General features: G+C 42.0%; 1 protein-coding gene across 1 annotated transcript in view; it reads right to left on the minus strand.

Annotated features, from left to right (window-relative positions):
* ARHGAP29 (Rho GTPase activating protein 29) overlaps nucleotides 1-13,949 on the minus strand; it is an 81,672-nt gene extending 67,723 nt beyond the window's left edge. Inside the window, exons 1-2 of the mRNA XM_032777872.2 lie at nucleotides 13,861-13,949; nucleotides 10,032-10,377 (exon numbers count right to left, since the gene is read on the minus strand). Of these exons, the coding sequence (XP_032633763.1) occupies nucleotides 10,032-10,293 (262 nt within the window). The 5' untranslated portion in view covers nucleotides 10,294-10,377; nucleotides 13,861-13,949. The remainder of the gene's footprint in view (nucleotides 1-10,031; nucleotides 10,378-13,860) is intronic.
* Nucleotides 13,950-14,939: the final 990 nt, after the last annotated feature.

Raw genomic sequence — 14,939 nt, forward strand, 5'->3', positions numbered from 1 at the left:
CTTAAATATCTTAGAAACAGTAGCCAATCAGTTGTTTTAATTGTCATATTTGAATTCAGCACATCAAAATACATAATAAATACCACATTTTATCTCTGAAGCAGACGACTTCTCAAAAATTGTAGACCAGTGTATTCAACCAGAAAGGCACTGACAAGAATAACAGACTTGAAGATGTTTACTAAAGGAATACAAACTATTCTTGCTATTATAACAAGTAATCATTGTATTTTCTCCTTAATTAACCCATGCATGCTACAGCCAATGGTTGCTGTCAGATTTCTGCATTGATTCAAGATAGGCAGGCTTTTCACTCAGCCAGGCTCTAGGAAGCAAATGTGGAAGTTTATGTTTTGGACTAAGAAAAAATACAAACGTAAAGAAACAAAGTTGAATGCAACAATGATAATCAAATTAAAAATATTGTAGTAAGACATTGACCACGACAGAACCATCAAGACCAAGAACTAAAGGGGATGCAGGAAGCAGGGGATCTTTCATCTTTGACTCTGAGGCTTCATCTACACTAGATTAAGAGCTGGTAGCGCTAATACAAGATTTTCAGACAGGTCCTTAAAGGGGCCCAATTTTTCAAAACAGCTGGACATCTTCACTCTGAAAATCAGGACTCAGATGTCTGAAATTAGGCAGCTCTCAAAAAACGAGGCACTCAATCACTAGTCATTTTAAAAATCCTGGTCCCAGTGTATCTAGGGTGCAGGCATTTCTAACTAGTATCATCCAGCTGCACAAACGCTGGATCAATGGAAAGTCCTCATGCAGATGCTGCTTCATGGAAGTCATCCTCCCAGCTCCCAAACACAAACAGGAAAATAGGTGCTCTCCTTCCTATACTATTTCCCTTCCTGCCCTGCAAAACCCACTTTGTCTTCCACTTGTTTGGGGGCAGAGGACCCATCCACAGGCACCCTCCTCTCATGGCTGATCTAGCAATTCCCATAACGTTGCACTTATTCTGCTCTGCCAGACTGAATAGGAAAGAGCCATAATTGGTACTTTAATCTCTCTGGCAAGGCTGCTCTCTCTGCTCTGCCCTTGGCTGGCTGTATGACAGCAAGGTAAAGACATCTTATAGAGTGCACAAGAGTTGTGATCTGCACCTGTGTAAGACACTTGATTTTACATAAGTCATAAAACATGCCAGCCTTGACTAAGGCAACTCCACAACTATCCCAAATTAACACCCTCACTGTTCACTAGGACATAAAATAGATGAGCAGAAGAGGTACCCACCTATATTTCCCCTGCACTGAGAGGAAATAACCTCTATGCAGTACCATACTTTTTCTAACAAATAGAAAGTATTTATTTTTTACATATAAGAGAGGAAAGCCTGCTACTCATTCTGATACGAAATGTAACACTTCTTTCCAGCCCCATGGACTCAAGTATTCCAGTATCTACTTCAATGGTAGCTAGTATCTGAGACCAGGGTGTTATCAGACTCTTAGAAGTCATACTGCAGAATTTGATCTTTAGAGACATTTGATATTTAAGGGTGATAATTCTATTCTGCAGTTATACAAGAAAAACAGAATTCCAAGATACTACATTACCATTTTAGAGCAGGACTACAAACATTACTTACAGCGATTGGAGACAGGATGAAGCTAGGATGACTCCAGAAAGAAAGAAGCCATTGTTCATTAAAAGAACTCAGAACCATGCATACAGCATATAAAACTATACTTTCAAGGTAACTCTTACCTCAAAGAGTAAGAAGTGGTTATTCTACACTCAAAAGTACATTCAGATATACTAGAATTAAAATCTAAGCACATAATATAACTAATTTAGGTTTTTAATATCCAGATATGCATTTTACCCTTCTAATTACTTAATGTACCATCACGATACCGACTAAAGATGCAAAACAGTAAATTTCAGCAGGTATGGTCGTGAGAGAGCTGTACACTACATATTTCTAAGCCGTCGAAACAGCAGAAATATAAATCCCTGTCATTTACTACATCAAAGCCAAAAAGCAAAAAAAGTGCTTCTTCCTTCTCTAATTTGATACAATTAAGGATCACTATTGTAATAAAGTGAAACATGGTTCTAGTAGAGTTTCCTCAACACCCTATATAAGCTGAGTTAATGGAACTGGACTCGCACTAGGAACAGAAACTGTGCTTCTCTAAGCACTCCCACCTGATCCCCTTAAGTCAAACTAATGGGGATCAATATCAATGAGATCATTCAGAATGATGCTCCACCATGCACTATGTTGGTGACATCACAACAAAACAAAATGGTAGTGGCACCAATCTACATAAGTTTTTTTTTATTTTTATTTTAAAAACTGGCATACTGCATGAATTTGCAAAGTTAAATTTTTGGATTTTTTTTTTGGTCAATATTAAACTTTGCAAGCTCTGTCCCATGCTTTTGGTTCGAATGGGTGAGACTGTCCACTCAGTGGCTATACATTTTTCTTTTACAAAATGAACAAGGTGGCTTTTCTCTTATCTCTTGGAGAAACCTGGATAATGTAGGGCAATCTCTTCTTTTTCAAGAGCAATCCTGTGCCTCTGAAGAATCCTATCCTGGCCTCCCTCTTGTTCAACATGTGAGAAGCAAATGGGGTAGTTGCATGGGTTACATGAGACACCTTCAATGTGTAAATACCACCAGATCTGGTTCCCAAGAGTACAGCTCATCACCTTTCTCAGAGTCTATTTGAGACTGAGGCATGGATGAGAGCAAACTGGCTGAAACTCGGTCCAGATAAGAGGCGATGTTAGTGGGCTGAGAAAATCAACTGGATCGTATGGTAAAGTTTATACTTGTTCCTCTGGACCAAAGGGTTGTGTCTGTAATTTAGGTGTTTGGTTAGATCCCCTGACACCTGCTTTCAGGAGTAGCCAGAATAGTCTTTGCTGATTTAAGCTCATTGATTAGGAGGTTGCAGCCTTCTCTCCCAGATGCATACTATGACTCAGCTAGACAGAATTGACAATTAACTTGTATTTTTAAGAAATTTATTCTATTTTTAACCACTTTAATTTTTACAGTTGCATGAAATTAAAGGGCGGTTTGGACAGCGCTGACAGTGAAGCTGCAGGGGATTCCCAGAACCAACAGCAGGGCTACTGAGGGCTCCCTTTACGGCTGAAGGGCCCAAAACACCCAGCCACAAGGAGCAGGGGAGACTGAGGTCCTGGCCTGGTGGAGCAGAGACCCCCAATCAGGAGTCCAAGGAGGATGAGCTCCCTGGCTAGAAGGGAGGCCACCTGCTGCTGAATGACTCCTGCCCAGGGACAGTGTCTGGACTCCCAGATTGTGAGAGGGTGAAAGAGAGCATACATGGCTGCAGAGGGCTCCCTGGGCTGCAGCAGTGCTGAGGACACCCCAACCCTGCAGGCACAAGTTGCAGGGGGAAGGCTGCACTTGTTCAGGACTGCTACCTATGGAATTTTTATCATCAATTTCAGTGTCTCAGCTGAAAGACACTTAACTTCAACTTTAATCAAATCCTGATAAGCCTACTCATAACATTGTCAAGCCAAGATCAGATTATGGCAATGTGCTCTGCTTCTGGCTACATATTAAATACATACTGAATCTGGTACAGAGCGCAGCAGCAAAATTGTTAAAAGACCTCTCTCACTTGTGCACCTACAACACTTGTGCTATGTGAACTGGTCATCTGCAAGTTACTAGGGGTAGTTCAGTGCACTGGGGTACCTCATCCCCACACTATATACAAAGCACAATGTGGAGATTTTCAGCGTCAAAGGACAATCAGGCATCCAATTCTCATTGATTTTTAATCGGTATCTGACTGCCCTATGCCTTTGAAAGTCTCCCTTTAGTTGTCCTGGAAGCCTCCTACCGAAGAGATCGCCACCCTCTCCCGGCATTACTGCTGCAAGTTACAGTCCGAGGAGACAGTTTTAGGACACACTTCAGGGCTGACCACCATACAGGTGCTTTGGAGAGAAGGATGCGACTTAAATGTGGGTAATTTTTCCATTTGCTAAACTGCCTACTGAGTTATTTTTGGGATTTTTTTAAGAAGTGTTTTGCTGTGTTTTTAAACTCGTATTAAAGCTGTCTGGAGTTTAGGATTGGCACCTGTTTTGGTCTGTTTTAAAAGTACATAAAAAAACCTGAAATCTGAGGCACCACTCAACTAAGAATACAGCATCTCCACTGCTTGATGCAACTCTAAGTGACCAGATCAGGTCCCAGAAAAGATGCGTAGAAAAGGGTTACCCATATTTGTTTAATCACTAGGGGAAAGGGATTCCTCTAAGTCATTAGTAGACTTTAGAGAGCATCCCAGGAATTCAAAATCTAGTTTCATGCAAATAGCTCGTGTGTCCATTTTCATTCCATTGTGTTGTAAGAGTATTAATGTCCTTATACTGCGCTGGCCCATTATTTTGATTCCCTCAATGCAGGAGAAGTACTTTTAATCTCACAAGACCCTAATGCAACTGACAGTGATCCTGAGGGACAACGGAATCTATTATTTCCAGACACCAGGGAAATGTAGGTCAAATCTGGAGAGTCAGCTGTTTCTGCACTACCCAACAAGAATAAGGATGCCTAACCCTAATTCTGATATAGGTGGGAAATAGCTGTTTTCACCAAGAGATCTACTAATTTTAATTTATGTAATTTAGCCAAAACAGTTCCAGTCTTGAAATTCTTACTTAAGTGCAGAACTTAGACCGAGACTTTCCCCTTTAGCCGCACTGATTTATTATCTGGCTAGAGAAACAGAGAAGATTGATCTTTTAACAACAGATGGACAATGATAGACCTGGGAGTTGGGTAAAGTCCCTCTCAGGGAGAACCTGCTTCAGCTGATCCTCACATCTCATGAGCACAACACTCACTTTGAACTTAATGCCTGGACTCAAAAGGAAGGGGTACTCAGAGAGAGGGATAGAAACCAGTTTAGCCTGTACACTGCCTTATAAAGTTTGACAATTATGCGCCACAAGGGCTATTCAAAACCCTCTTCCGATGAATTTAGAGTGAAGGCTCCATTTTTGATCCACTCGAACAAGCTGCCATTTCAGTTTCTCCATATAAGTAAAACTATTTCTCTAGCTTGGTGCCTTGAGCCTGGGGCTTAAAAAATGGATCAGGTATCTGCTAACTGGAAGACTAAACCTACTAAATAGAGGTAGACACACAAACAAGAGTGGGAGTGGTCCCACCAGTGAGGACCCTGGCCACCATGCTGGTGTGCATCTCAGCCCCCTATAGCCAAAGCTTTTGAAAAGGAAAAGGCTTTGGCTTACTTCTCCAGCCGGGAGGCTCCTGGCTGTTGTAATTTTCCTTGACAGGTATCTCCTACTCTACAGCTACCAGGCTGCTGTGAAGGGTGGAAAAGATGACCATAATTACTCTACTCTTTCCCCTCAACTGCCATTTTTTGGTTGTTCTTATTCTATGAATAATTTCAGAGTCTAACAGTGCTGCTGCTCACAAAGCAACATGAAATTGAAATGATTCAAAAGTTTTGAAGCCTCCCAAATGACTCTGAACAGCCATGCACTGATCAAAGTCTGATTAATATTGCCTTGGTGTATCACACCTGATACAGCTATGAACCAGAGCAAAAGTACAAAAGCTGTCTGCATGCTCAGGAAAATGGCACTGGATAGTTTACACACTGTTCATGAGAGAACCTACCAAGCACTATCCATAAGCACTATAAACAATTTTGCAAGAGATCAAACCTTCCACTCCTACCAGTTTCACAAACTCTGTTTAAGTCCCACTTTATCTAACAACAACAACTGCTAGATAGGACAAAGTTCTGACTAAAGCTTATTAGAAACCATGAAGAACAGTACTGTAGTGATTTGCCAATTACTTTACCTTAGGTTAAAAGCAGCAGTCTCCCTGAAGTCCAAGCAGCAAAAATAATTTTTTTCGACAAGTGTGTATCGAGGTTCATTTAATTAGTACAAATGGAAATGCCACTGTAGTGGACATAAAAAATGAGAAGACAAACATACAGCATTCTCCTCTCTGGAAATCTCTGCAGTTCAGTATTCATGTAATGTAATGTTTGGTGCTTTACAAAGCATTAGATAAAGTCCACACTGAAAAGGAGTTTATGATCTGGTTCAGACACAAATACATTCATCAATACAAGGTAACTTACCTGAATAGTTTACCCAAGAGTACACCACTACCTCAGAAGAACCAGAAAAATGATAAAACTGAACCATGGGAAAAACTGCCAAACCCTTCCAACAGGGAAAATAAATGCTAATCCAGTTGGAAACTTAGCACCTAAGCCTATTGAAATCAATGGGACTTCTGATATTGACACCAATGCAAGAAGAGTCAGCCCCTGAAAATTAGCTGAAGCAATCTGTGCCAGGTCAGGGTACTGGGTAAGTGAGCCTCTGCATTATATAACCTTCGTCCTCAGGTCAAAGCCTGCAATATTAACACTAGTAGTTGCAAAAGAAGTTGTCAATCTGCATTGAAAAGGCAAAATATTTATGGAGTCAAGACATGACCCTTAATACAATCAGGCAATATTTGTCAGATAAATGGAAGACTAGTAGGTAAAACACAGCAATGTTGAAGTGGCAGAGGCCAATAAATGGTTGCCTGTTATCAAGTTAACATACCTACGTATGCTACTGAACACAAATTTTTGTTTGGCAAAATAAACACTTTGCCCAGACCAACCCTTCCAAGAGAATTCTGGTACTAATTAACCTATAACTTATTTTACCTTTTCAGTGCAAAACTGAGAGATCCATTGGCAGCAACAGGTGAAACAGCATAAAGTACCTACACATCCAGTGTCTTTTGACTTTCAGTATGAGATCAGCCTTTGCACAGACAACATGAAGTTGTTCTATTGATCAATGATGCATTGCTACAGCACACTGTATGACAGAGAAATAGTTGATGGTAGCACAGAAAACTTCGGCAAGTAGACTTTGGGTTCTCTGAAAGACTTAAGTTTTCCCAGGATAAAAGTCTGCTAAAATAAAGCAGCTCTTCTTATCCTCTCCAGGAGGACTGGTGGAGAACTGGAGGAAGCGCCTTAGGAACTATACTACGGTTGAGTGCAGTAGATAAATCTAGATAGATGGCTTCAGAGAGCCTGGACACAGCAAAGAAGAGCATTTAGGATGATATACAATGACCAAGGTTTGCCAACTGTCTGCTGGAACTTAACCCAAGCAAGAGGAGAGACATGGACTTTGGCTGCCTGCTTTTAAATCACATCATGAGGTCACCTGAGGGAACAGAAAAAGCAGCAGTTGAGAGCTGCATTTCCAACTGTGTTATGTGCTATAAATGAAACTGCCTGTCCCCAAGGGAACAATGTTTTAGTCAATCTAGGCACAATAGGCCACATTTTTAAAAGGTGTTTAGGGACCTTAGGTGCTTTTGAAAATCCCACCAGGCACCTATATATCTTCAAAAGTCTGGTCCAGTGATCTTAATTAATCTCTGAAGACAGCATAATTTTGAAGAAAGTTACACCAACACCTCCAACAGGTTGCTTTTCAGCTGTTTGAAGGTGCACACAATTGGAAAATTATAAATTAATTACGGCTTCACTGCTAGTTAGAAAGATATGATTTGACATACTAATCATGAAGTCCAGTATCCTGACTCTGGCAGTACTAATACCAGATAATGCAAAGGAAAGTTTCAAATTTATATATATAAAAAATGCACCAAGTCACTGAAGTAATGATATCCAAAGAAGTCAGGAGAAATTCCTTCCTGGCCCCTACAGTTGATTTTACACTCTGAAACTTGAAATTAGTTGGATAATTTCAGAAGGTGATAAATCATAAATACTATTAGTGACCAAAGTTATCCATCCTTTTATATGTAAGCAGTGCGTTGTCTCAGTGACCACCTGTGTCAGAGACTTCCACACATAAGTTACATGTTGCGTGAAGTGGCTTTTCTCTGTTTATTCTGAAATTTGCCAGCTGCTAACTTCAGCCTAAATGCTGGGCCAATTTATTGGTCAGCAGTACAAAGCAGAGCACCTCAGTTTGAAAGAAAGTTTACCTCTGCATTATTTGATATCTGAGATTTTTTATAGTTACTGTTCTACACAGACTAAGAATGTGTGTATGTATTTTGGACAAAGTGTCAAGTAACAGCACCCAACAGATGCAGAAAATTTTTAAAGATCCATCCTTTTTAAAGACTGTTAATTTCATAAGCTGACAAAAGTGAAAACAGTTTATTAAAGTTATTGTGTGATCTAGACTAAAAGGAGATTGCATAACCTACCTTCCACACTATATTTTGGAGCCTTGGAGTTTATTTATTAAAACTGCCTCTATGGCTGCTAGAATACACTTGTGTTCTGGCGGTTGTTTCCTATGGACTGTCCGTTCAGATGTTAATAGGTGCCAGACAGATGTTTGACCACATCAAATGACCACATCTACCCGTGTGTCAAGCTGTGGTGAACAATAGTGACACTTAAGTCAGCATTAGGCTTTAAAGTTACCTGTACGTTTAAGACTTGTTCACCACTTTTCTGGTGCAACTCTTTCACTGTAACTGCAGACTCAAAACAGTATATTGTTTACAATATGGTAGCTACATTCACATCCTGAATCTCTCTTTTTTTCCCTGTCTAAATAAAACTTAGATTCTGGAGCCCACCTCGACATAAGTGGGAATACCTCAAATGACAGGAAAGTAGCATTTTCCATTCCAGCTAACATTTATTATCCTTGTTTGTAACCAAAGGCAGTTATTGGGGTGATGCTAAGTCAGAAATCCTCAGAATATTTATGAGAGAATTGTTATACTGACCCAAAATCTAAACAGAAAGGAAGAGGATGCCCCACACTACAGATACAAACAAAACCAAAGATCAGATTTAAGAAATCATAAGCCACATTAGTAACAGCAATAATGTCTCTCTCAGTGAGAAACCACTTGAAGCTGCAAGTATTAGACCATATTTACAAACTAGCTCTAGCTATTATACAGACTATTGTGTCTACTAAAAATGTTTAATGTGCCACGCACTTCATGAAAATTAGAACTTCAGTGGATTTTCCCCTTCCTAAAAGAAGATAATTAAGTCAACTTGCTCATTACAACTCTAGAAAGGCAACTAAGAGAAAAGGGACAATTAGATGGTAGTGGTGGAAGAAGGAAAAGGAGTTGCAACTATCTACAGGTAAAAACGGGTGGGAGAAACTGCTAATAGCAATCAATGGATCCCATACCAGACTAGTTTGGACATAGCTCAGAGTTTTAACAAGAGAACACCTCTTCAGAAAAGCTTTCCTGCTGTTGGCCAAGAAAAACTGAAAGCACTTCCCTTTCAGGAAAAGACAGGGTGACCAGATAGCGAGCGTGAAAAATTGAGACAGGTGGTGGGGCGGTAATAGGAGCCTGTATTAGACAAAGCCCTAAATATCAGGACTGTCCCTACAAAATTGGGACATCTGGTCACCTTAGGAAAAGGAAAAAAAAAAAAAAAGTGATGTGTTCCAGGAGGATGGGCTAAGAAAGCAAATTTGTAGTTTCCACATGCTAGCAGAAGATGGTAAACAAATACATTGGCCTGGAAAAAGCAAGCGTTATAGAAAAGTTAAATTTCATTACAATTAGACTGGTAACAGTTATAATAGCATGGAAACTGGATCTTAGCCAAAATATGAACAATATACTTTGTAATTACAAAAACATCAGTTGTTTACAGGACTGATTTATAGTTTCACTATTTTCCAGTGCCAGTTCAGCCAGTCTGATGGGAACCAGACTTTCCCCTCCTTCTTTTTACTCAAGTCTTTACCAACTGTATCAGCTTTATGCTATGTCTCATTAGGAAACAGAATGCACTGTGTTTGATGAGGAAACGTAGCACCCAAAGTAACATTCACCACTTCCTGTAATCATGCAAGTATTTGGCAGAAAGAAAAAACAAGTAAAAACCACAGTAATGTTTGTTACTGTTCCTATTGGGTACAGCTGTGTGTGTGTGAATTTCAAACCAGCTAAGAAACAGGATAAAGTAGCTGACATACCTTCGGAAAGAATGGCTTCTTTCAAATAGAGTAGCACATCTGCAAATTTTCTGACATCATTCACCAACTGCATGATGTATTCTGGATCCACAACAGGACTGTCATAGCAATCAGAGTTGGAGCTAATACTGCTCAGAGAGTTGCTCTTGCCGCTGCGCCCCATTCCCCAGTTTCCTGAATTGGAGATGGTGAAGAAATTGGATGTAGATAGTCGGGCTAATCCCAAACCACGCTTGTTACTTCCACCGTTCTGTCGCAACATCCCAGCTGATGCAGTACTTATAAAATTCTTGCAGCTAACATTCAATGTCACTTAATGTCCATTTGAAAGGCCAAAGACGAAGCCCTTAAAATTAATAAGGAGTGGGGAGAAAAGAGGGTGATATTTAATAGAAGAGAACAACATTTGAAAGGTAAAATTTTCATACTGACAATGCCTGGAAATATTTTCAATGTTAAATTCTTGGATATGGAAACATTTAATCAAATTGTTTTAAAATCCTTTGATTATCTGAAGTTATAAAGCAAATAATTAATTAATGCTAACATTACCTGAAGACCAGATGGAGGTGGTGCATGAAGGTAGTCTATAGGCTTTGTCCTGGAACTACATAAACTAATTTCTAAATTTACTCCAAAGAACTGTTCTCTTTCCTGAACATGTGTTCATGAATCCCTAATTGTAATAAACTCTATAATGCATACACTGAGGCTGGGTCTACACTATAAAATTTTACCATGGCTGAACAGTTGCCAACAACCATGAAAAACTGGCATAATGCTGAACAAAAAACGCATGGACAACTAGGCTATGTTCCAAGGCTGCTGGAGGGGGGGCAGGGAGGAAGTGGGGCAATTTTCCCCGGGCCCCACAGGGGCCCACACAATATAGTATTCTATAGTATTGCAACTTTTTTTTTATGGAAAGGGCCCCCAAAATTGCTTTGCCCCAGACCCCCTGAATCCTCTGGGCAGCACTGCCATGTTCAACACCATTTCAGTTAATAAGATTGTTGGTTACCATGTTTAAACATGGTAAAATTTCATAGGGATCTTACTGGCCTACCACAGTTGGATGAAAAAAGGAAAACAGTCTGAAAAAGGCTAAAGTTTAATTGCAACATGGGATTTTAAGCCAACTGCCATTGTTTTTAATAACAGTAACTCACTCTAAAAACATAAAGGAAGGCAAAGAAGCTACTGAGATTCCAAAAATGTAACTTCTTTAGTGTCTTAGATATTGAGATTCAATCTGTAAAACCCACAGGAGTTAATTTCAGGGAGTTCTATTTTATTTTAGTACAGCACTTTTAGGAAGTTCACTCCCAAAGAAAGTTTGTACTTTGGAATGAATAAATTGATATAACTAAGCAGCCATCTCTATTCATTTAATTTAACAAAACCAGAGTCATTCCTACTTCATTGTGCCAACTGAAGTAATTCACTTCAAAGCATAAAGCTCCAGGTAGCAAAGTCAGGTATGGTTCCATTTTGATAAATGACTACATTTATCCTCTAAAACACTAAGAGGAAAGAATTTATGTTTTACATTGTATGTCTAGCTCATAGAGGAAAAATAACTGCAAACATTATAAAGGCCAAATGTTTAAGACTTTGAATTGCAGAGATTACAATATATTTGTTTGCACCTCAGTGAAGTTGCTAGTTTAACTATTCTTAATATAAACACAAGAAAGCAAGAATTTGTTATAATACAATTGTAGGTATTCACTGCAGGTTGAAAGAGGTATTGTATACATTTTTTAAAATCTGTTTAGATAATTTAAAGAAACCAGTAACTCCTCTGTTTTGAATACTCCCACTATATGTTCTGACAGGTAGTATTCTCATGTATTTCCATTACTTTTCTCCTTTTGTTTTAAAACTACCAGGAATAATAAAAAGGAGAAAATTAGGTCAAAAATTTTTATACTACGGCATTACTGGTTTGTCAGATGCTTAAAAAGAAAGAAAACTAACCCAGTTTAACTGCCTTGTAATATATATTGTTTCGAAGTAGTATGTATAACACTATAAGAAAATATATAAACAATGCTGAAAATGAAATTAATAATTCCAACATAACAACTACATTAATAGAAACCTGCTAAAGTGTGTGGAGGAGGTGATTACAGGTGAAGTTTACATTAAACAAACACACAGTTGAGCAAAACATTTGTGCAATCTTCCTCAGTTCCCATGTGTTAGTCTCCAAGCCAGAAAGCTACTTTGCAATTCTGTCTTTCACACAACCTCTTCCTTCCTTCAACAAGTGTAACATTTTCTATTACCGAGACATAAGCAGAATTTTTCACCGTATTTAAAAGGGACACACAGTCAAATTAAAGACAGTCAGTTTCAATAATGAATTTAACATAGTTTTGGGTACTTGACCAGTCCCCCTTGATATGACTATGCTTTTAGATTTCCCTCTTCTGAAAATGTTTTTGTCTCATCTACTACTGTGTGACTAACTCACACAAAAAGGGGAAGACAGCAATGGCTATTCAGGAGACACGGTAAAACATGTATAAACACTTAACACAGAAATCTAAAAATATTTTCCTATACTCTTTCAGTTGTAATATTAGGAATTACATAATATTTATCTCCTTTAGTCAAATTTTTGCTGTAGATATGTTCTTCTATTTTTTTCCTTGTGTCTTGTACTTGTCACAAGACAGAGGTAGGAGGAAAAAAAAGTTTCCTCCCAAAACACATGTATTTAATTACTAGAAGAAAAAAGTTTCATGTTCATTCTTATACATTTTTTTTTTAGGCTAGAGTCTCTTGTCAAGTCCAAAACAACTCTTATAAATATCTCAGACTTCGGTTAAGAACAAGTAGTTCCCATCACAAACCATCCTCTCCCCACTCCCCTTCCCCACTCCCAAATAAACCAACCAACCCACACACACACCCCAGACCAACTATTTCAGAAATCTGCACCTCAGCACAATTTTCTCTCGCAGACGATAACATTTCCTACCAGGGCCACATTTTGAAGAGTTCCTTTGGAGCGAAAATCTACAAATCTGTTTTTTAAAGGAACAGTAAAAAGCTCTCAACCCGGGTTGTTTATGAAATGCAGCCAGAGCACACAGCAGTGCTGCCGTGTAGCTCCAACTGGGCCCGATTACAGCGAGGGTTTGCCTCCCACGCCTCGCACACGGAATGTCTCGCATTCCTAGCAGGACTCTGTACGGCAGGCAGGGGCCCCTCGCCCAGCCGATGCAGCCAGCTGCCAACTCGCACGTCCTCGCCCTCCTGCCCAGGATTTACATACAATGGAGAGGAGCCGCTCGCAAACATACCGCAGTGGAAGGGGGAGGCTGAGCGCAATGGGCGCAGGTAGCAGCCCTGCCGGGGAGGAGGAGGGTCCCCGAGGGCCGAGCCTAAGGGGACGGGGCATTTCATGGGGCAGGAGATTTAGCGGACGCTCCTAGCCGCCCCTCGGTCCCCTTCGTTGGCCGCAGGCAGGGAGGATGCCCCGAACAGAGGGGCCCCCGGGCGTGGAGCCCAGAGCGCATGGGGACGCAGGGGGCAGACTGCCCGGCCCCGCCAAGGGCGCACTTTGCCAGGAGAAGGGTGGGGGGGCGGAAAGCGGGGAGTCCCCATTCCAGCAGCGACAGCCGAGTCCCGAAGCCCCTCAGACCCCCCCGGCCGGACCCTGCTCCCCCCCAGGCCGCGCCCTCGGCTCCCCTGCACCCGCCCCTCGCGGCGCCTGGCACGGCCCCTGCAAGCCCAAGTGGGCGCCCAACGCTCCGGCCGGCAGCAGCTGCCCGGGCCGGACACTGGGGACAGGACGCGCCCCGGGCGAGGTCCTTACCGGGCTGAAGGCGGCGACGGGGAACGCCGTGAGATGGCAGCAGAAGCGAGTCCCCGAGCGCAGCCAGCAGCCGGGCCGCGACTGGCCCCTGCGCATCCCTCCGCTCTGCCCATTGGACTCACGCCCTGCGGCCAGCGCCACAGCCACCCGGCCCCCGACCGCTCCCAGCCCCGCCCCGGGCACGCCCCCTCGGGCCCGCCACCTCCCATTGGGCAGCGCCACACCAGAGGCGGGGCTATGCTAATAGCGCAACAGGTTGGAAAGGGAGTGGGAATGAGGACTCGGCGCTGAGGTGGTGGGGGGCGCTGTCCTCAGCGCAGCCCCTGCTGGACGCGCCCCGCCGACAGCACCGCTGAGAAGGGAGCCCGCAGCGGGCAGCACGGCGCAGTGTTCAGCCCGTAGCACCATGCAATGGGCCAGACAGCGGCGGGCGTGCTGGGATTCCACTCGTGTTGCAAAGACTGGCCCATGCGGCCCAACGTGGCGGCAAACTCTGGAATGCGGTGGCGAAAAGCTCGAGTGCGAGGGGGCTGGAGTAGGGCCGCTGCTGCTTGCGCTGTAGTGTCAGAACTGAGGGGGAGCGTTCATCCCCAGGTGAGGTTGCCCCCACCCACCTCACAGCAATACTAGACGGTGGAAAGAATCTAGTGGCCTCTTTCCAGCCACAAGTTCGCAAACCAAGCCCCAATAATAATATAATAATTCCTGGAAAAGCGGCGTTGTACATGAAGCCCCTCATCAGGCTTCTCCATTCCCAAGGCAGCATCACCATCATCTCTGCTGTCAACTCTTAATCCTGATTCTCCAAAGAGAGAATGCTGGCATTGTTTCAGAGATCTCCCAATCCTCCTACTTATTCCTGATCTCTACTGGGGCAATGGAGACATTGTTTTCTTCTTCCTTCTCTTGCTTCGACCCCCCTCACCATCACTGTACATGATGCCTTGGTGCTGTCCTCAGTATTTCAGGTGGGATTGATGGGTAAATCCCAAAAGTATGCTTTAGGTCTTCATAAAATAATCAAATTTTCCTCACTGCCTTTGGCCTTGCTCCGGCCTCCAGCCCTTTTAATGTTTGCC

This window comes from Chelonoidis abingdonii, chromosome 7 (genome assembly GCF_003597395.2).
Source record: "Chelonoidis abingdonii isolate Lonesome George chromosome 7, CheloAbing_2.0, whole genome shotgun sequence".
NCBI classification, from domain to species: domain Eukaryota; kingdom Metazoa; phylum Chordata; order Testudines; family Testudinidae; genus Chelonoidis; species Chelonoidis abingdonii.